General features: G+C 45.5%; 1 protein-coding gene and 1 long non-coding RNA gene across 18 annotated transcripts in view; one reads left to right on the top strand and one right to left on the bottom strand.

Moving 5' to 3' along the window:
* Positions 1 to 22,057, bottom strand: part of LOC147369546 (protocadherin gamma-C4) — a 185,828-nt gene that overhangs the window by 94,762 nt on the left and 69,009 nt on the right. Inside the window, exon 1 of one of the 17 annotated variants that reach the window (XM_086412078.1) lies at positions 12,816 to 17,108. The exons of 13 other annotated variants lie outside the window; for them this stretch is intronic. In XM_086412078.1, coding sequence (XP_086268204.1) covers positions 12,816 to 15,233 — 2,418 coding nt within the window. In that variant the 5' untranslated portion in view covers positions 15,234 to 17,108. Of the gene's footprint in view, positions 1 to 140; positions 3,380 to 3,621; positions 8,026 to 8,212; positions 10,719 to 12,815; positions 17,109 to 22,057 lie in introns of those variants that run through there. 3 more of the 17 variants (XM_086412079.1, XM_086412077.1, XM_086412069.1) reach the window with 3 other exon arrangements.
* LOC147369547 (uncharacterized) lies at positions 10,388 to 11,161 on the top strand. Its single transcript, XR_015167548.1, has 2 exons — positions 10,388 to 10,603; positions 10,715 to 11,161. It is a non-coding gene; the product is annotated as an uncharacterized LOC147369547 (long non-coding RNA).

Genomic DNA, 22,057 nt, shown 5'->3' with positions numbered 1-22,057 from the left:
AATTTCACATGCTTTGCTTTATACAAGAACATACACCCCCTCCCAAACAGTTCATACAATAGGCTCAGGGGGAAAAAAAAGTAATCTTATAAGACCTATGCACAGACATCAACAATTGGAAGGCAGGAAATAAATCTCACCTGATTACCAGTAGGATCACATTTGCCTAAACCTGTAACTGAATCTTCAGTTATCAAAAGAGGCTCGCTTTTCCCACAGCTCTCTTGACTGACGAGCGTGTCCGCGTAGTTCGGCTGCGGGAAGATCACGTGACTCCCCCGAGAGTCCGCGGTGAGCGAGACCTCGTGCGAATAGGTCTGCAGGAAAGCCCGCACCCCGTCCACGCCCACAAACTGAGACGCCGGCACGCCAGCCAACCCGCTGCCGGAAGCCTGGAGCAGACGCGACATGTGCCAGCGCCGCAGTCTGAGAGCCAGTAGCACAATGACAAAGCCGAGGAAGACACAGGAGACCGCGGCCACCGCCACCACCAGATAGAGTGTGAGGCCTGAGTCTTCGGGGCTGGCTGGAGACTCCAGGCTGCCTAGATCAGCCAGGACATCTGGGATGCTGTCAGCCACAGCCACCGTGAGCGTGACGGTGGCCGAGAGAGGGGGCTGGCCGTGGTCCTGGACCGCCACCACCAGGCTCTGCTTGAGCGCGTCTCTGTCCAGCAGGGCCCGCGCTGTGCGCACCTCGCCCGTGTGCAGCCCCACCGAGAAGAGCCCTGGCTCACTGGCCTTGAGCAGGCGGTAGGACAACCAGGCGTTCTGTCCTGAGTCTCTGTCCACTGCCACCACCTTGGTGACCAGGTAGCCGGGCTCTGCGGAGCGGGGTGCTAGCTCCACGCCTGTGGAGCCATCCGTGGGGAGGGCGGGGTATAGGATTTCGGGTACATTGTCATTCTGGTCCAGCACGAATATGCTCAGTGATACGTTGCTGCTGAGTGGTGGGTTCCCACTGTCATGCGCTGTCACCCACAACTGCAGTTCATGGAACTGTTCGTAGTCGAAGGAACACAGAGCATACAGAATGCCAGTGTCTGAGTTTATGGAGATGTAGGAGGATAGAGGTGCTCCCTGGAGGGTATCCTCTGCCAGAGAATAAGTGACCTGGGCATTCTCTTTGCTGTCCTGGTCAAGTGCAGTCACCGAGAAGAAGGAGGCCCCTCTGGGGTTGTTTTCCAGAATGTAGGCAGAATAAGAGGAGTCCGTAAAAGTGGGTGGGTTATCATTGTCATCTGCTACATTCAGTAAAATGTGAGTTTCTGTAGACAAGGGTGGACTTCCCTGATCTGTTGCTGTCAGTGTTATATCATAGCTCTGAACCTGCTCCCTGTCCAATGCTCTGTTTGTTATCAACTTGTAATAATTTCCGTAAGTCTTTTCTAGTTTAAAAGGCAGATTATTTGGAATGAAACAGGAAACTTGACCATTTTCTCCGGAGTCTTGATCTTGCACATTTAGAAGAGCAATCACCGTACCCGGAGGAGAGTTTTCCAGCACCGAATTAGTAGAAGATGTGATAGTTATTTCTGGAGCATTATCATTCACATCCACAACTGTGACCAACATTTTAGCAGTGGTAGAGAGACCTCCGCCATCTTGGGCTTGAATTTCCATCTCATAGAATCTATATTTCTCAAAATCCAGAGAACCCTGTATTAAGACATCTCCAGATAGAGAATTCAACTGGAATATTTTAGAAGCTTTGCTTTCCACATTTCGGAATGAATACACTACTTGCCCGTTGATTCCCTCATCTGGGTCAGTTGCATTCACCGTGAGCACCCGAGTTCCAGAGCTGAGGTTCTCAGGAACGCTCACTTCATATGTAGATTGTGTAAATTTGGGGATATGATCATTTACATCGAGGACCACCACGCGAACCGGAACAGTGCCCTGGCGGATGGGATCTCCTCCATCTAAGGCTGTGAGGAGGAGGTGATGAGCAGCCTGTGTTTCCCGGTCCAGGCTCCCCTCCAGCACTAGCTCAGGATTCTTGGCCCCATCCATACTGCCTCGTACTTGCAAGGAAAAGTAACTGTTAGGATTGAGCTGGTAGCGCTGGAGGGAGTTCATTCCCACGTCTGGATCCCTAGCGTTAGGAAGAGGAAATCGCGATCCCAGAGTTGCGTGTTCACTGACTTTTATCTCTACTTCCTCCTCCTGGAAGCTAGGGGCGTTATCATTAATATCCATTATTTCCACCTCCACTCCGTAAATCTTCAGGGTATCTTCCACAAGTATCTCCATGTTTAAAAAACAGGAGGAAACCGCCTCACATAGCTCCTCCCGGTCTATCCTACCCGCGGTGATCAAACTGCCACTTCGCGGATTTAGTGCGAAAAGCTGCGTCTTTCCTCTGGAGACAATGCGGACTCCGCGCTCCGCCAGTTCCCTGGGCTCCAGCCCCAGGTCCTGGGAAACATTGCCCACGAAGAAGCCTTTGTCTGTCTCTTCCGGCACCAAGTATCGGATCTGCCCGGCCCCCGACTCCCGCAGCGTCCCCAGGAAAAAAAACAGTAGGACCAGCCCGCTGCAATCCAGAAGCAGTTCCCGCTTCGCCATGGCTGAGCCGATATTCCGCGGTTTCTTGAGCCTTTAGGTTCTGAATCAGCTTATGTATCTACGAAGTCCCTGGCTGACTACATCCAAAAATATATTAGAGAGCGAAGAGAAGTACTTTTAAGTTTTCAGCATCAGGATCTGTGAGTATCCACCTCACTCAGCTTTGTGAGGAAGAGGTAGGAGGGAGGGAGGGACTCTGTAGCTTGCAGCTTCCCGTTCCCTAATTGGTGAACAGCGGCGCCTGGAGCCCAATCTTATTATTGCAACGAGAAAGAAAAACGCAACTATTGCTCCTGTTCGGAAGTTATTACACTCCCCTCTTTGAGAATCACAAGTATTTGTAAAGCATAAAATTGCAGACAATAAAGTTATGTGATATGATGTTAAAGGTTTACCAAGAGCACTTATGAAAAGAATAACTATTAAAAAGGCTTGCTAAAATAATTTCAGACTACTGGAACTGAAAACTTGCAGGTTAGATTTGATTCCCTTTGTTTTTTATTGACTAAAGGGAGCAGTATTTGTGGTTGTGTAACTAGCACGGTTCCAACAAAATCATCAGTTAGGATTAAGACTATAATTCTTACCAATGTTTCTTTGTTGTGTAAAATAAACATTGGAGAGAATGTGGATCTCATTAGAGTTGTCATTTAAAATACCACAGCATAAATCCTTATCCTTAATTAAAAGGTATTCTAGCGATTTCCCTTGTTGTCCAGTGGTTGAGACTCCATGCTTCTAGTGCAAAGAGGTGCAGCTTCAATCCCTGGTCAGAGAACTAATATCCCACATGACACCGCCAAAAAAAAAAAAAGTATTCTATTTCATGAAAAATCGACCTGAGCCTTCTCTATATACTTCACCTTAAAATATATTTGAATAGTAGAGGGTTTGCAGCGTCGTAAACTTTAGTCTTAACAGTAATACCCTTGAGTTTGAAATAGATTTATTTTAGGAATTTTATCAAGAGATGGAATCTAAAATCTCAAAATAACAGTGCTATATTAGAATATATTGGCATACTGGAATATAAAAAGTATTAAGTACTTACCTGTTTAAAAGTGTTCTTATCTGCTTCAATACTAGGAGTTAAAATGCTATCCAATAGCACTGAAGAGCTATCTTTGTTGAGAATATCTTGTGTGGCAGGACAGTGTTCAACAGATGTGAGAAAATTAAGTTCTGGATTAGTTTGATTCCCAGGCACACATAAATTATAGGCATAGGGCAACGTTCCCTCACTGTAGGTATGAGGAATCTCAGGACCAGACTTAGAACAAAGAATAGACCCAAAGAAGCCCCTAGCGCTGGGGCTGGAAGAGCTTCGAAGGCGCACAGCGATGGCCAGAATCACCGTAAGGAGGAAGAGGACCGAGATCAAGGCCAAGGCCACCACCAGGTAAAACTGCAGCTCAGCCTGGGGGTCAGAGGGCGAGGGCCGGTCACTGAGGTCCGGCAGCGCCTCCTGCAGGCTGTCGGCGAAAACCAGGAGCAGCGTGGCGGTGGCCGAGAGGGGTGGCTGTCCCCCATCGCGCACAGCGACCAGCAGGCGCTGGCGGGCCGCGTCCCTGTCGCCCAAGGCCCTCGCCGTGCGCACCTCGCCCGTGCGCAGCCCCACGCTGAACAGTCCGGGCTCGCTGGCCTGCAGCACGTGGTAGGATAGCCAGGCGTTGTGTCCAGAGTCTGCGTCCACCGCCACCACCTTGGTGACCAGGTAGCCGGGCTGCGCGGCGCGGGGCACCGTGTCGAAGAGCGCCGAGCCGTCGGGCCCCAGCGCCGGGTACAGCACCCTGGGCGCGTTGTCGTTGCGGTCGCCCACCAGCACGCGCAGGCTCACGTTGGCGCTGAGCGCGGGCGAGCCGTGGTCGCGAGCCTGCAGCGTCAGTTCTAATGCGCGCAACTGCTCGTGGTCAAAGGCACGCTGGGCGAACACCACTCCGCTCTGCGGGTTCACGGACACGTAGGACGACAGCGCGCGCGGCTCCAGGTCGTTGGCCACGATGGAGTAGACCACCTGGCCGTTGGGTCCCAGGTCTGGGTCGCGAGCGCTGACTTGGGCGATGGAAGCGCCGGGTGGGTTGTTTTCTGCCACGTGGACCACATAGGAAGCCTGGTGGAAAACCGGAGCGTTGTCGTTGACATCGGTGATGCGTAGGGTAATGGCAGTGCTGGAGGAGAGGGGCGGCTTGCCCCGGTCAACGGCTGTGATAGTGACGTTGTATTCCGGAGTCCGTTCTCTGTCCAGGGCCCCATCTGTTACTAACTTGTAGTAATTATTAGAAGAAGAATGAATTTTAAACGGAATGTCTCTACTTAAATTACACGTGACTTCTCCATTTTCCTTGGAATCCTGGTCCCGTGTTTTGAAGAGAGCCACAACCATTCCTGGCGGGGAATCTTCCAATATTTGATCTGAGAGAGAGGTGATGATTATTTCTGGGCTGTTGTCATTTTCGTCCAAAACCTCAATAATTACTTTACACCGTGTAGAGAGCGATCCTCTGTCCTTTGCTTCCACAACCATGGCGTATCTTCCTACATTTTCATAATCCAAGGGTTGATGAGTTATGATGTTTCCTGTAGCAGAATCCAGAGAGAACACGTGCCGGGCTGTATCAGCCACACCAAGGAATGAGTAGGTGATCTCTGCATTGACGCCTTCGTCTTGATCGGTAGCGCTCACCCTCAGCACGAAGGTGCCTGGGGGCACATCTTCCCGAAGGCTGACCTTGTACACATCTTGGCTGAACACAGGGGGATTATCGTTGGCATCCACCACCAGGACTCGGATCTGAGCTGTGCCGCTTTGCGGCGGATCCCCGCTGTCTAAGGCTGTCAGCACCAAATGGTGAACGCTCTGCGTTTCTCGGTCTAGGGCCTTCTTCAATACCAGTTCTGGATATCTGCCCCCGTCAGGATTGTCTTTCACCACTAACGAGAAATACTCATTAGAACTTAGTTGGTATTTGCTCAGTGAATTCATACTAATATCGGGATCATTTGCAGGCTCAAGAATTGTTCCAGTCCCCGGGCTGACAGATTCACTGATTTCTAAGTATATTTCATCCTTATGGAATTGAGGAGCATGGTCATTAATATCTTCAACAACCACAATGATATGAAAAATATTTAAAGGATTTTCTACCACGGCTTCCAACTGCAATTCACATCTTCTCTCTTTGCATATCTGCTCACGGTCTATTCGGTCCTTCACAAGTAAGTCCCCGCTCTCCGCGTCTACGTTGAAGAGCAGCTTCTCCGCGCTAACTCGCAGCTTTCGAGCCGACACATCCAGGACACTGAGCCCTAGATCCCTGGCGAGATTCCCTACCACGGAGCCCTTGGCCAGCTCCTCGGGAATCGAGTAGCGGATCTGCTCGCAGAGCGCCGGGTAGAACAAAGGCAGCAGGAAGAGAAACAGTACCTGCCTCCGGTCAGCCGGGCGTGTCTGCGTGCAGCTCCCTCCCATTGCGCACTCTAGTTCTTGCTGGGTCCCAGTCTTTCTAGTTGGAGAAAGTGCACATGGCACACCGGTAAAGCATTTGGCCCAGGACAGGCGGAACCCCCAGTCTAGGGGCTGGGAATCCTTGTGTGCTAGGGAGAATGCGCGGCCAGGAGCTCCAGTGTATAAGCGGGTTTCCTTCTCTCTGTGTCGGTGGCTGCGCAGGAAATCCCTGGCTAGAGGCTGAGGAATCCCGGGCTTCAGAGCTTGCCCTGCACTGGCCGACAGCGGCGCCCAGAGGCTTCGTGTGGAACCGCAGCTTACGTTTTCTGCTTTATTTCAGGAAGTCTTTAAAGACAAGATGATCGCAGCTGAAATATTTGAACCTTGTTCCTCCGGTGATTCTGTTTTCTTCATGAAACTTTTTTTTTCACATGGTCAAAACTATCATATATTGGGTTGACCAAAAGTTTGTAACATCTTACGGGAAAACCCGAACGAACTTTTTGGCTAAACCAATATTTTATATGTTAAAATTTTACATAGATTTTGAATAGGGTGAAATAGTTCTTTAAAAAATCTAAAAGGCACAGAAGAATGTAGAATGCAAAACAGGTCTCCTATTCCATTGCTTTCTGCTATCCAGTTCTACCCAGAGGCAATCACAGTAGATCCTTTTAAGAGTAAGTTTCCACAAAGGAAAGTACTAAAGATAAGCATAAAAATTATTTTTGGTCTTCAATCTAGGCTTAATCCATCCCCCCATATTTAAGAACTAGAATACAACCACTTTAGTACTCATTACCATCATCTAAGGTGACCTATATTGCTTTTAAATAATTATATTTCAAGATACTTGCTAACAATAGCTACCATGCCAAAAGAGTAGGTTTTTTTAAACCTGTGTTTTTTCAAAATAATAACATTATTTGAAACATATGCAGAATAATTTTGACTCTCATGGTCAGACATTTAAATGATTCAATTATTTGGAAGTTAAAAAATAAAAGTTATTAACTATAACTCCAAAGATAATAACTATGCTCTTTTTCCACACACATATCCTTGAACAAAAGTTGAATGACATGGGGAAAAAAATCATGGTCTCATAAACACTTTAAAACACATTAGGGCATGATTTGACCTTATGCTACCATATTAGTTTAGAAGAATATTAATAATAAATTAATAGAATAGTAAGAGATCAAAGCAAACACATCACTATCATCACTTTAAATGGACTCATCAGTAATTCCACTGATCATCTGTTTAGAATTCTGTGTACTTCTCTGCTTGATTCACCTCTCATGCAGAAATGACTTTTTTTAACTTTAAGTTTATTTTGACTATAAATTTCAGAGTTTTCAGAGTTTCAGTTTCCATTCTCTCTATAGTCACTGAAATGACTTTGGCATACCTCTTTGCTCCTGTACTTGGGAACATGTACCAATCTATCTCCCTAAATTATATATATATTTCAGCCTTAGAGATTGGAGAATTTAACAAAAAAGTACAGAGAAAGCAGAACCTCAAGTCTGCTTAACATAATACCTTTTATCAGTTCTCTAGAGTCCCTATAGAACAAGGAAAGTAAAATTAAAATGGTATATCTTCCACATGACAGTATGAAATGAGAATCACAGGCAAAATGGATGCTGCAGTGTTACCAGGTATGATTATACTTCAAAAATTTAAGCACATGTTGTTATGAATTGTTAATAGAATATTACTGAAAATTGGCAGGATTTCCAGTAAGCTAATGCATTTGTTTCTGACATTTACCTATTCTTACCAGGCCTGACTTCAAAACAAGAGGCAGGGTTGTCTAAGGATTTCAGCATGTAGCCACCAGGAGAGCACACAAATTGACAAGACACTTCTGTATGAAAGTCCTCTCTTAGGAATTGCCAGTATCATACAACAAAACTATAAAACACAAGACTCTGTGAAGCTAAGCATAATAGCCTATGATAATAAACCTTCACTGGGATTAAGTGAATATTTTCCAGAAAGTAAAAACATATCAGTCTTAATAACTATCAAGTTCTATTCCTCAATGTTTTAGCAAGAAGTGAATGCCACTGAAATGGACGAAAACGTGAAAAAAATAGGATTAGGATCCCACGATCATGCTGCAAACCTAGGAGTAAAACTGATCATAATTCTTAAAGGTGAGAAAAGGAGCAAAGATAGAACTCACTGGCACCAAAGGGGTATCTTCTACAGGAAACTTCGAATCATCTAACAAAGACAGAGGATCTTTTTTCTCACAGCTCTCCTGGCTGATGAGTGTGTCCGCGTAGTTGGGTTGCGGAAAGATCACATGACTCCTCCGCGAGTCCGCGGTGAGAGAGACCTCGTGGGAATAGGTCTGCAGGAAAGTCCGTACCCCGTCCACACCCACAAAGTGCGAGGCTGGTACACCCAATCCGCCTCCGGAAGCCTGGAGCAGACGCGACGTGTGCCAGCCTCTCAGCTTGAGCGCCACCAGTACAATGACAAAGGCGAGGAAGACGCAGGAGACCGCGGCCACCGCCACCACCAGATACAGGGTGAGGTCTGAAGCATCAGAGGCCGGCGGGACCTCCAAGCTGCCCAGATCAGCAAGAACATCTGGGATGCTATCGGCCACAGCCACCGTGAGCGTGACGGTGGCCGAGAGAGGGGGCTGGCCGTGGTCCTGGACCACCACCACCAGGCTCTGCTTGAGCGCGTCTCTGTCCAGCAGCGCCCGCGCTGTGCGCACCTCGCCCGTGTGCAGCCCCACAGAGAAGAGTCCTGGCTCGCTGGCCTTGAGCAGGCGGTAGGACAGCCAGGCATTCTGGCCTGAGTCTCTGTCCACTGCCACCACCTTGGTAACCAGGTATCCTGGCTCTGCAGAGCGGGGTGCCAGTTCCACGCCTGTGGAGCCATCGGTAGGGAGGGCAGGATACAGGATTTCTGGCGCGTTGTCATTCTGGTCCAGCACGAATATGCTCAGTGATACGTTGCTGCTGAGTGGTGGGTCCCCACTGTCAGTGGCTGTCACTTGCATCTTCAGATTACGGAACTGCTCATAGTCGAAGGATCGCAGTGCATATAGGACTCCTGTGTCAGAATTGATGGAGACATAGGAGGATAGTGGTGCCCCCTGGATAGTGTCTTCAGCCAGGGAGTAAATAACCTGGGCATTTTCTTTGCTGTCTGGGTCCAGTGCAGTCACTGAGAAGATGGAGGCCCCTCTGGGGTTGTTCTCTGGGATATAGGTAAAGTAGGAGATGTGAGAGAAGGTAGGGGGGTTGTCATTGATATCTGCCACTTGCAGGATGAAGTGAGTTTCTGTTGATAGGGGTGGACTTCCTCCATCTGTGGCTTTTAATGTGATATTGTAAGAGGATACCTGTTCCCTGTCAAGAACTTTGTGTGTCACCAATCTATAATAACTATCAATCGATTTTTCTAATTTAAATGGTAGATTCCCCAATATGGAACAGGTGACCTGTCCATTCTGCCCAGAGTCCAGATCATGCACATTTAAAAGAGCTATAACAGTCCCCAAAGGTGAATCTTCCATCAGGGGACTAAACAGAGATGTGATGGTTACCTCTGGACTATTGTCATTTACATCTTCTATTGTAATCAATACTTTAGCAGTTGCAAGATATGCCCCTCCATCTTCAGCTTGTATTTCTATTTCATAGAAACCGGTCTCTTCGTAATCTAGATTTTCTGATAGCTTTATTTCCCCAGTATTTTTGTTTAGTTGGAATTTCAACAATTGTGTGTCAGGTAATTTTCGGAATGAATATGTCACTTCTCCATTGGCACCTTCATCCCTGTCGGTGGCGGTGACTGTCAACAGCCGTGAGCCCACAGGCAAGTTCTCCGAAACACTCACTCGGTATTCAGGCAAACTGAAAACGGGTGCATTGTCATTTGTATCGAAAACAGTCACACTGATGAGGACAGTGCCAGATCGGAGAGGGTCTCCCCCGTCGACGGCAGTGAGAACCAGACGGTGCATTGCCTCTTCCTCGCGATCCAGAGCGTGCTCCAGCACCAGCTCCGGGGACTTAACGCCATTGACACGGCTTTGAACTGCCAGAGAGAAGTGCTTATTGGAGCTGAGCTGGTAGCTCTGTAGGGAGTTCACGCCCACATCTGGATCAACAGCTTCCGGGAGAGGAAAACGCATTCCTGGAGCGACGTTTTCATTAATTTTTACATCTAGATTTTCTGCTTGAAATTTTGGTGCATTATCATTGATATCAGTTACTTCTATTTCTACTCCGAAAAGTTTCACCCTATCTTCCACAAGAATGTTAAAACTCACCAGACACCGCGCGCTCTGAGCGCAGAGCTCCTCCCGGTCTATCCTGCCTGCGGTGACCAAGCTGCCGCTTCGCGGGTTCAGAGCAAAAAGCTGCGTCCTACCTCTGGAGACGATGCGGACTCCTCGCTCCGCTAGCTCCCGGGGCTCCAGTCCCAAGTCTTTGGAGATGTTGCCCACAAAAGAGCCTTTCTCTAACTCCTCGGGAACCGAGTAGCGGATCTGCCGAGCTTCGGTCTCCCACGACATACAGAGAAGGCAGAGCTGGATCAGCGCGCTGAGGTAGGAGCGATTCCTTTGAGCGGCCATTGTTGTCTGGTGACTGGATTCTCGCTATGTCCTCACTGGGCACGCTGTGTTTTGGCTGATTCCTTTTTCTTACTCTGGGTGCAGGAAGTCTCTGCGGCCTGCGCACCTTAAATTCTGAAGTGAGTTTCGCTGCAGCCCTGGAGCTGGTTTGCAGGAACCGTGGAGCTTTGTGTAGCTGGAGCCCTGAGAATCTGGATTGAGCGCTGGCTGCGGTTCTCTCGTAGTAGGTGAACAGCGGCGCTCAGAGTCCTCAGAAGTTACTGCACCCACTTATGTACGCAATAGAAAACAAAGGGGACTCTACTTTTTGTTGTATATTTTATTTTACATTTCTTCTTTGGTTTCTCAACGGATATCTGTAGTTTTCTTGTTGTTGTTTAGTCCTTAAGTCGCGTCCGACTCTTTTGAGACCCCATGGGCTGTAGCCCGCCAGGCTCCTCTGTCCATGGGATTTCCCAGGCAAGAATACTGGAGGTGGACTGCCATTATTCGGTGGAATAAAGTGGAACGAAAGTACTACAGAGTATTAAATAATGGTCGATTAAATTTATATTTGCAACACTTATTTTCCCAATAGAAATATATCCACTTTCAAAGGTAAGTAATGCTTCTTTTCTTTCCTGTGAGCTTCTAGCTATATTCAGAAAAGCCTTACAATTTTATTTTGAAATTCTGATTTAAATGGTCCAACAGTGTTTAGTAGACATTCATATAGAGATTATTATGAGATAATCCCTTTTAATTCACTTAAGATTTTTAAATTTTATATTGGTTAACTAATTATATTTGTTTAGCATTAAGATTGTGTAAAGGGCTTTCAAATTTTTCTAAAATAGTTTTATTGTGCCTCAATGAATTTTTTTGGAAAATGTATTTTTATTATAGGTTATTAGAAGTTAACTTGACCCAAATGAGTTGAGCTGGTAGCCACAAACTAAAAGGAACATGTCTCTATTGCAATGGGAAGAGAATACATACAAGTGCTATAAAACAATTTTTTAAAACAGAGTTAGAAATAGTGATGTGGGGTTTTAAAGAAATAAGCATATCAAACGACCTGTTTTCACCAGGGTGTTGATGGCACTATAAATAATCTCTTTGCATTTTATATGGAAGTACAAAATAAACTGGCCCCCACATCTTCAGATGTATATCCCCATCAATCCAGTAGTAGGTCTCTCCTCAAAGATGAGGAGTTTGGAGGTTCACTTCTTTCATAAAGAGAGAACTGGTTCTTTAGAAACATTTATGTCATTATGCCCCCCCCTCCATTTAACTCTTTAAAGATTTTATCTTTTGTTTTCAAAGATAATCAGAGTCAGAGATTGAGCACAGAGCACAATGACATTTCATTTACTTTCTGGGAAATTCCTTATCTTCAATGTAGAGGAAAAAAGATTTGGAAAGAGTTAAATTTGAGTACCAAGAAAAAAATATATAAAAGAAAAACCAGAAGGACCAAAAATTGAAGACAGAAATTCCTCTAGGGTAGTATTACGATTTGGGGCCCGTAGCAACACTTGGCAATAGAATGAAAGTTTTGACTCCTCTGCCAGGAAAACTGCATACATCTGTAACTTTGCATGCAATTTCAGGGATTCGTGGATCTGCTCACTATGTCCCCTCAAATGCTTAGTTTTATTTATATTTTTTTAATAATCTAATTTTATTTTATTTTATTTTTGGCTGCACCATGCAGGATCTTAGTTCCCTGACCAAGGGTTGAAATCCCACCTCCTGTATTGGAAGCACAGAGTCTTAACCACTGGACTTCCAGGGAAGTCCCAACAGTTTTTAAAAATGTTAAAATAAATGAAGATACCAGAATGCACATACAGGATTATCTGCAACACATGTTTCTTTGATATGAGCATCTGCTTTGATATTTAAGGAGTACGTGAATATTATTAAACTTCAAACTATTTATCTGGTAAGAAGCCAAGACCACAGCCTGTTTTGCTAACTTAGGCTTGAAAAGATATCTCCAATTTAGTTACATCCTTTCTGAATTACAGAGCAACTTATGAACAAAATGAGTGTTGAAAATGTAGTCAGTAAAAACTGAAAAGACAAGACAGTGATTAGTTATGGATTTTCTAAATATGATTCTAGATGTAAAAGTGAAATAGTATGCCCAACATATGAAAAAAATAGAATATTACAGAAGAAAAAAAATGAAACTTACCGGTGTCAGGGTCTCAGGATGTGTAGCCAAGTCATTCCCACTATGAAGTGGAATTAGGGCCCCAGGAGAATCACCACACAGTATGTCTTGAGTGGGATGCAAAGGCTCACTACATCTTAGAAAATTAAACTCTGTCTTTCCAGTATGGGCAACGCACAGATTGTACGAATAAGGTAAAGTTCCTTCACTGTAGTTGGGAGGAACCACGGGTCCAGACTTGACACAGAGACCAGGCTTAAAGCAGCCCCAAGCAGCAGGGCTGGAGGAGCGTCGCAGGTGTAGGGCGACCGCCAGAATCACCGCCAGGAGGAAGAGCACCGAGATCAAGGCCAAGGCCACCACCAGGTAAAACTGCAGCTCAGCCTGGGGGTCAGAGGGCGAGGGCCGGTCACTGAGGTCCGGCAGCGCCTCCTGCAGGCTGTCGGCGAAAACCAGGAGCAGCGTGGCGGTGGCCGAGAGGGGTGGCTGTCCCCCATCGCGCACAGCGACCAGCAGGCGCTGGCGGGCCGCGTCCCTGTCGCCCAAGGCCCTCGCCGTGCGCACCTCGCCCGTGCGCAGCCCCACGCTGAACAGTCCGGGCTCGCTGGCCTGCAGCACGTGGTAGGACAGCCAGGCGTTGTGTCCAGAGTCTGCGTCCACCGCCACCACCTTGGTGACCAGGTAGCCGGGCTGCGCGGCGCGGGGCACCGTGTCGAAGAGCGCCGAGCCGTCGGGCCCCAGCGCCGGGTACAGCACCCTGGGCGCGTTGTCGTTGCGGTCGCCCACCAGCACGCGCAGGCTCACGTTGGAGCTGAGCGCTGGCGAGCCGTGGTCGCGGGCCTGCAGCGTCAGTTCGAAAGCGCGTAGCTGCTCGTGGTCGAAGGCGCGCTGTGCGAACACCACGCCACTCTGCGGGTTCACGGACACGTAGGACGACAGCGCGCGTGGCTCCATGTCGCTGGCCACGATGGAGTAGGAGACGTAGCCATTGGGTCCTAGGTCAGGGTCGGAGGCGCTGACTTGCGCGATGGAAGCTCCAGGCGGGTTATTTTCTCCCACGTGGACGATGTAGGAGGCCTGGTGGAAAACCGGAGCGTTGTCGTTGATGTCCGTGATGCATAGGGTAATGGTAGTGCTGGAGGAGAGAGGAGGCTTGCCCCGGTCAGTGGCTGTGATGGTGACGTTGTATTCCAGAGTCTGCTCTCGGTCTAGATCCCCATCTGTCACCAGCTTGTAGTAATTATTAGAAGAAGAATAAATCTTGAAAGGAACATCTCTTCCTACATGACAGGTGACTTCTCCATTTCCTCCAGAATCCCGGTCCCGTGTTTTGAAAAGGGCAACAACCATTCCTGGTAGAGAACCCTCCAAAATCTGATCAGAGAGAGAAGTAATGATTATTTCCGGGATGTTGTCGTTTTCATCGAGGATATCTATGATTACTTTACATTGGGAAGAGAGACCACCTCCATCCTTTGCTTCCACTTCCATGGTGTATCTTTCTATATCCTCAAAATCCAATGACTGGTTATTCTTAATCATGCCTGTTTTCTCATCCAATGAGAACTTGTGTCTTGTACTCTGAGCAGTGCTCCTGAAGTAGTAGTTTATTTCAGCATTGGCCCCCTCATCCTGGTCAGTGGCTGTCACCAGCAACACGGAGGACCCGGGGGGTAGATTTTCACTAACGCTAAGTCTATATTCATCTTGGCTGAACACCGGGGGGTTATCATTGGTGTCCTTGACAGAGATTTCTATTTGAGCGGTGGCACTTCGTGCAGGGTCCCCTCCATCCAAGGCAGTCAATATCAAACTATGGGATCGCTGCTCTTCTCGGTCTAGGGGTTTCTCCAAGGATAATTCTGGGTATCTGCCACCGTCAGAATTAACTCTAACCATTAATGAGAAATAAGGGTTAGGATTTATCTGATAATCTTTAATTGAGTTCATGTTTATATCGGGGTCAGTGGCAGGGTCCAGGGATATTCGTGCACCTGCGGATACAGATTCAAAAATGTCTAAATGTATTTCCTTTTTATCGAATTGAGGAGCATGGTCATTAATATCCTCAACAACCACAATGATATGAAAAATATTTAAAGGATTTTCCACCACAGCTTCCAACTGCAATTCACATCTTCTTCTCTCTTTGCATATCTGCTCACGGTCTATTCGGTCCTTTACCAGTAAGTCTCCGCTCTCCGCGTCTACGTTGAAGAGCAGCTTCTCCGCGCTAACTCGCAGCTTTCGAGCCGACACATCCAGGACACTGAGCCCTAGATCCCTGGCGAGATTCCCTACCACGGAGCCCTTGGCCAGCTCCTCGGGAATCGAGTAGCGGATCTGCTCGCAGAGCGCGGGGTAGAACAAAGGCAGCAGGAAGAGAAACCGTACCTGCCTCCGGTCAGCCGGGCGTGTCTGCGTGCAGCTCCCTCCCATTGCGCGCTTTAGTTCTCGCTGGGTCCCAATCTTTCCGAAAAGCCAAAGAAACTGCAGTTCACGGCATCAGTAGAAAAACTTTCTGCCCAGGACAGGCAGAGCTGGGAATCCGTTTGTGCTGGGCACAGAGGAGCCTGGGTGTGTGAGCGGGTTTCCTTCTATCGGTAGCTGCGCTGGAAATCCCAGACTGGAGGCTGAGGAATCTCGGGTGTCAGCGCTAGCCCTGCACTGGCCGACAGCGGCGCCCAGAGGCCTCGTGTGGGATCGCAGTCTCATATTGTCGTCTTGAGACAGTTTCTCTCCAGAATGTGTTGTTTTTCAGACGGTAGGTTGTGTCCAACTCTTTGCGACCCCATGGACTGTAGCCCGCCAGGATCTTCTATCCATGTTTTTTTTCCAAGCAAGAATACTGGAGTAGGTTGCTATTTCCTTCTCCGGGGAATCTTCCTGGACCAGGGATCGAATCGGTGTCTCCTGCATTGGCAGGCAAATTCTTTACCACTGAGCCACCAAGGAAGCTCAGAATATATATCTATCTATAGATATATAGTTATGTAATTGCCCAAGTTTAGTAAAGTATATGGGCAGTGTCTTTATACTTAGTTTTTCAAGAAGTTTATTGTGGAAAATTTCAAACTTATAAAAGAAGTTAGGGGGCATTATTATTGAACCTTCATTTACCCCTCACCCAATTGCAAAGATGGTCAACACAAGGTATTCTTTACTACATATTTCATTACCTCATTGTTTTGAAGATATCCAAGATATTTTAATTAACTCTTCTTTAAAGACAAGACATTAATATGGGGAAGAATTTTATCCTTAAGCCTATTATATAAACTGTTTACCAATGCAAAAGTCCTGCCTGATTTAACAAAACAAGAATTCAGCATTTTCCACAGTCTGCCCAATCATCCATCCAAAGAGCCTTATGGACTGTTTTAAAGACAAGTCACCTTTTATGGCAGAGAATAGTAGTCACCTACCATGATATACAGTCTTCATAAATATTTCTGTTATTACTTTTTCCACATTAACACATATTTTAGTATTTATGTATACCAAGTACTAAAGGTTACTCCCCAAGACAGAAACTTTAAATGATAGCTTTCCTATTGCATGGTTAAAAATATGACCCTGAGCAATGCATTATGTCTTTCCTACTTGCTTAGGAATAAAGAGTATTTGAAATAATTAAAACATCTGTATGACGGACAGACATGTTTAGCCCTTATGTTCAGCATGTTTAAAATAGAATTTTGAGTCAATTTCAAATATTATTTTCAAAGTCTCCTACAATGTCATTTATTACTTGAAATCACATTGTGTTAAAAATCACATTACATAATAATAATTATTTTCTTTATATCTAAAAGCCAGTGAAATATTCTTAGAACCTCCCTAGTAATTCCTGAGAATATTTTCCTAAAGCATCTCCCATATCCAAATTTATTTCTAGCCTCAAAAGTTGGAGTATTGGGTCATAAGTAACACTTGAAGAATAATTTTTGCTTCCCATGTTTTGTCTTCTCATAGGGTCCAGTCTAAGAAACTGCTCTTCAGCAAATATAAACTATAGGAGAGTTTCAAACTATTAATAATTATAGTATTAAGAGGATGAGAACCAATGGTGTTAAAATTTTTCACTGAAATTAAATGTCTATTGTTTATAAAGAGCATTTTTTCACCATTAAAAGAATAAAACATACTGTATGAGGATATGGAACTAATAACTGAAGCTTGAATCATCCTCAGAAATGATCTCTAAATGCAAACAACGTCTACAAACATGTGACCTGAAACACATCACCTCTAAGGGGTGTTGTCTGGTCATAGAAACAGAAGAGAAGCATTGAATTTGAGCTTTCACTTAGTTCTCCAAATAGAATGTATTTCTTATTAATTTACCCTTACAAAAATAGCATCAGCTATAGACATGTTTTTAGAGTAAGAATTTCACAATGCAGCCATTGCAGACAACAAAAATAATAAATTTCAGGAATAGAAACCCGTCCTAAGAATTAGTAGTGAACTGTGGTCACTACTCAAGCAACCTTAGCCAAAGAGCCATGCCCAGTGCCTGATGATGAGGGCTGTCCCAAGAGGGTTTCCACTGACCCTAGGTTAATTATTATGAAAAAGCAAAGATTGTTTCAACGATGTAACCAATAAATGCCTCCTATATTGTTGTTCAGTCGCTAAGTCGCGTCTGACTCTTACAGATGTTAGAGCAAAAAATCAGGCTTAGTGAAAATTTAAATGTATGGTGAGAAATATGTTAACATCAACTTACCTTAAATGAAAGCACTTAAAGAGAAAACCAATTTTTTTTTTAAAGTAAAGAAAAAGTCGAACTCACTGGAACGAAAGGGCTGTCTTCTACAGGAAACCTGGAATCATCTGAAACGCACAAAGGCTCGCTTTTCTCACAGCTTTCCTGACTGATGAGCGTGTCAGCGTAATTCGGCTGCGGGAAGATCATGTGACTCCTCCTTGAGTCCGCGGTGAGCGAGACCTCGTGCGAATAGGTCTGCAGGAAAGCCCGAACCCCATCCACGCCCACAAACTGAGACGCCGGCACGCCAGCCAACCCACTGCCCGAAGCCTGGAGCAGACGCGACATGTGCCAGTGCCTCAGCCTAAGCGCCAGTAGCACAATGACAAAGGCGAGGAAGACACAGGAGACTGCGGCCACCGCCACCACCAGGTAGAGTGTGAGGTCGGAGTCCTCGGGGTTGGCAGGAGAGTCAAGGTTGCCTAGATCAGCCAGGACGTCGGGGATGCTGTCGGCCACAGCCACCGTGAACGTGACGGTGGTAGAGAGAGGGGGCTGGCCGTGGTCCTGGACCCCCACCACCAGGCTCTGCTTGATCGCATCTCTGTCTAGCAGGGCCCGCGCTGTGCGCACCTCGCCCGTGTGCAGCCCCACAGAAAAGAGTCCTGGCTCACTGGCCTTGAGCAGGCGGTAGGACAGCCAGGCATTCTGGCCTGAGTCTCTGTCCACTGCCACCACCTTGGTAATCAGGTATCCTGGCTCTGCAGAGCGGGGTGCGAGTTCCACCCCCGTGGAGCCATCAGTGGGGAGGGCAGGATACAGGATTTCTGGCACGTTGTCGTTCTGGTCCAGCACAAATATGCTCAGTGACACGTTGCTGCTGAGTGGTGGGTCCCCACTGTCGCTTGCCCTCACCTGCATTTGAAGATCTCGAAACTGCTCATAGTCAAAGGAGCGCAGTGCGAAGAGCACACCAGTGTCCGAGTTGATAGAAACATAGGAGGAGAGAGGCGCCCCTTGGATGGTGTCTTCCTCTAGCGAGTAAATAACTCGAGCATTCTCGTTGCTGTCTGGGTCATGGGCTGTCACAGAGAAGATGGAGGTGCCTCTAAGATTGTTCTCTGGGAGGTAGACAGAGTAGGAAGTTTGAGAGAAGGAGGGTGGATTGTCGTTGATGTCAACCACGTGCAGGGTGATGTGAATTTCCGTGGACTGAGGTGGTGTTCCTCTATCTGTTGCAGTCACTGTGATGTTATATTCTGAGGTTTTTTCTCTGTCAAGATTTTGGACTATCAGCAATCTATAATAGTCTTCTACTGATTTTTCTAACTGAAAAGGTAGAATCTCCTCGATGGAACAGACAACTTGGCCATTCTTACCAGAGTCTCGGTCGTGAGCATTGAAAAGAACGATTATTGTTCCTTGAGGAGCATCTTCCCTCACTGGACTAAATAACGATGTAATGGTCACTTCAGGTCTATTATCATTGATATCTTCTACTGAAATGAGTACTTTGGTCCGATCCTTCAATGCCCCACCATCTTCTGCCTGTATTTCCATCTCATAAAACGCACATTCTTCATAATCTAAACTCTTCGTTGTTGATATTTCGCCAGTATTTTCATTCAGCTGGAATAACGGAGATTGTTTTTCACTAATTTTCCAGAATTTATAAGCCACTTCCCCGTTGGTTCCTTCATCCGGGTCGCTAGCGCTTACGGTAAGCAGCCGGGTCCCCGGGGGCACGTTCTCTGGGACTTTCACTCGGTAAATCGGTTGAGCAAAAACCGGGGCATTGTCGTTTGTATCCAACACTGTCACTCGGATGTGCACTGTGCTGGAGCGACGCGGTTCGCCTCCATCCGTGGCGATGAGGACCAGGTAGTGAGCAGCCTCCTCCTCGCGGTCCAGGGCGCGCTCCAGCACCAGCTCTGGGCTTACAGCTCCGTCGTCTCCAGTTTGCACGTCCAGGGAGAAGTGGTTATTGGGGCTGAGCTGGTAGCTCTGCAGGGAATTCAAGCCCACATCCGGGTCCACAGCCTCTGGCAATGGATAACGTGTTCCGGGCAGAGCAATTTCGTTAATTTTTACTTCCAGATTTTCGACCTGGAATTTCGGGTTATTATCGTTGATATCAGTGACTTCTATTTCTATTCCGTGAAGCTGCACCCTGTCTTCAACCAGGACTTTAAAGTTCACCAGACACCGCGCGCTCTGAGCGCAGAGGTCCTCCCGGTCTATCCTGCCCACGGTGACCAAGCTGCCGCTTCGTGGATTTAGAGCAAACAGCTGCGTCCTACCTCTGGAGACGATGCGGACGCCCCGCTCTGCCAGCTCGCGGAGCTCCAGCCCCAGGTCCTTGGAGATATTCCCCACGATGTAGCCTGTTTCTGTCTCTTCAGGTATCGAGTAGCGGATCTGGCTCGCCCCCGTCTCCCACAGCCTCCCCAGGAAAAGGCACAACAGGAACAGTCTTCTGTGGTGCAGGCGATTCCTTGGAGCGGCCATTGTTGCTTCACTAAAGGTTTTTTCTTCGGAATACTTGCTGTGAACGCTGATTCCTTAGCTTCTGTTTTCCTCCTGCAAATTATGGCGATCTTTTTTCTCAGGAGAAACCCGTAGTGCCCCAAGTTCAGAGGCTGAGTTACTCTGCAGCCCCGGAGTCTGTTTGTGGGATCCGAGCGGCTTTGTGGAGTTGCAGACTCTAATACCGGGACCGAAAGCTGACTGAGCTTTTCTTAGAGTTGGTGAACAGCGGCGCTCAGAGTCCTAAGCCGTTACTACACCCACTGAGATGTGAAATATTTTTGCTATAGATGACTGACAAAACACTACTCTCTTACCATTATGATTTTAGATTTCTCTGTGTCGTGCATTTATATTTCAAAAGCAATGACCACTTGTGGATATTTTAGTTGGAAGTGAAATGACATGAAATTTCTATTAAATGTCATTAATATCAGACAACCTTACTATCATTTTTATAGCGTTTTGCTCTTTCTAGATATGTAAATTATTCAAATTTCATTTTTATAATGTTTCAACTGTTTTCTATAGGTCGTTAATTTCTGAAGTGATTAAAATGTGCAATCCTCTTTGGAAATATATCCATATTTTTCTTATTTTATATGTACATTTATATTTACATAATTATATTGAATGAATATATAGATTACTCAATTTGAAGCTGTTTTATAAGACATTAACTTTCATGGTGAGATTCTTGGGGTAAAGTTTCCTTAAGATTTTGTTTACAAAATTTAATTACATAATGATACTAGATTTTCTCATCTAATATTGCTAAACTTTAAGTAGGTTGGGATTTTTAAAATTTACATAGTTATGGTTGTTAAACTTTTAAGCTATTTTAATTTTTAAAATATTTAGTTTTCTATGTGAATTCATAGTGCATGCACAGCCTACAGCATTTGGAAGATTCAAATAACATTCACTGAAAAGTAAGTTTCTATTTCAGTTTTTTCATCAAGAAATTAGCAATATTAATATAATCTTAAACTTCCTATTATAAGGGTCATCTAAACTCAAGTAATAATTTGAGGTAAAAAAACCCACAAGATGTAGAACAAATTATGTACCACAATAAGAAATTTCTTTCAGCAATTTGTAAAGAAATTATTTACTGAAGCAGTTCCTAATAGAAAACAAGCAAAAGACAGATGCTTATGTAATGGCATCTTTTATGTGCTTGAAATTAGTAGATTTTTGCCTTAAAAGTAATTCAGAATTCTCCTTCCCTCCTACAGATAGAAGGATGTCACTAGTCACTAATGTTTAGGGCTCCAAGTAATAAGACAAATACAGTGACTTTCCTCTCTTTCTGCTTCAAAAAAATAGGTCAGGTGTGAGAGCAAGTGATAGAGGGAGCAGCATTTCCTTTTCTCTTATCAAGTATCTCCTTCTGTTAACTATAAAGAAGAGGATTTTGCATTCAAGGAAATTTGAAGGAACTTAGATAATGACTTGGATTTTCTGATGAGTTCACTGAGTCTTTCTCACACAATATACCACACTGTATTTTTTTCTCTAAATATTAAGGACTTCAAAGACTCACAGATATGTAGATTTAAGGAACTAGACATGAGGAATAAATATAAGAAAGAGATGTAAACTACCAGTGAAATCAGTGAAGGAAGATACCTAGTAGTAGCTTTTTTGCTGTAAATAATGAAGTGACTACCTACTTTAAATTTAATGTTTACTTATATATAACAAACATCTAAATATGTTAAATGAAGAATAAAAAAGCAATGGGTAAATTTCATTAGATTAGAAAAGAGATAAGAAATTGGCAAAAAGACTTTTGTTGTGAAGCATAGAGCATACTCTCTCAACTTGGTAAATCTTAACTGGGTAAGATATTATGTCACATATCTATTCTTAATTCACCATTCCCCTTGAAGGCTGGATATACAGCTTTCGGATGAGCTCTAATTATTCCTAAGCAACTCGTTAGACTTAAAAAATGCAATATATTTTCATGTGAATAAAAAATTGCAAAGATGATGAAAAAGAGTAGATACTTAAATGG

The sequence above is a fragment of the Bos grunniens genome, chromosome 7, assembly GCF_055505025.1.
Source record: "Bos grunniens cultivar Pamir isolate PY7600 chromosome 7, Bosgru_T2T1.0, whole genome shotgun sequence".
NCBI classification, from domain to species: Eukaryota; Metazoa; Chordata; class Mammalia; order Artiodactyla; family Bovidae; genus Bos; species Bos grunniens.
The sequence above is the reverse complement of the archived record's forward strand: the minus strand, read 5'-3'. Positions and strand labels throughout refer to the sequence as shown.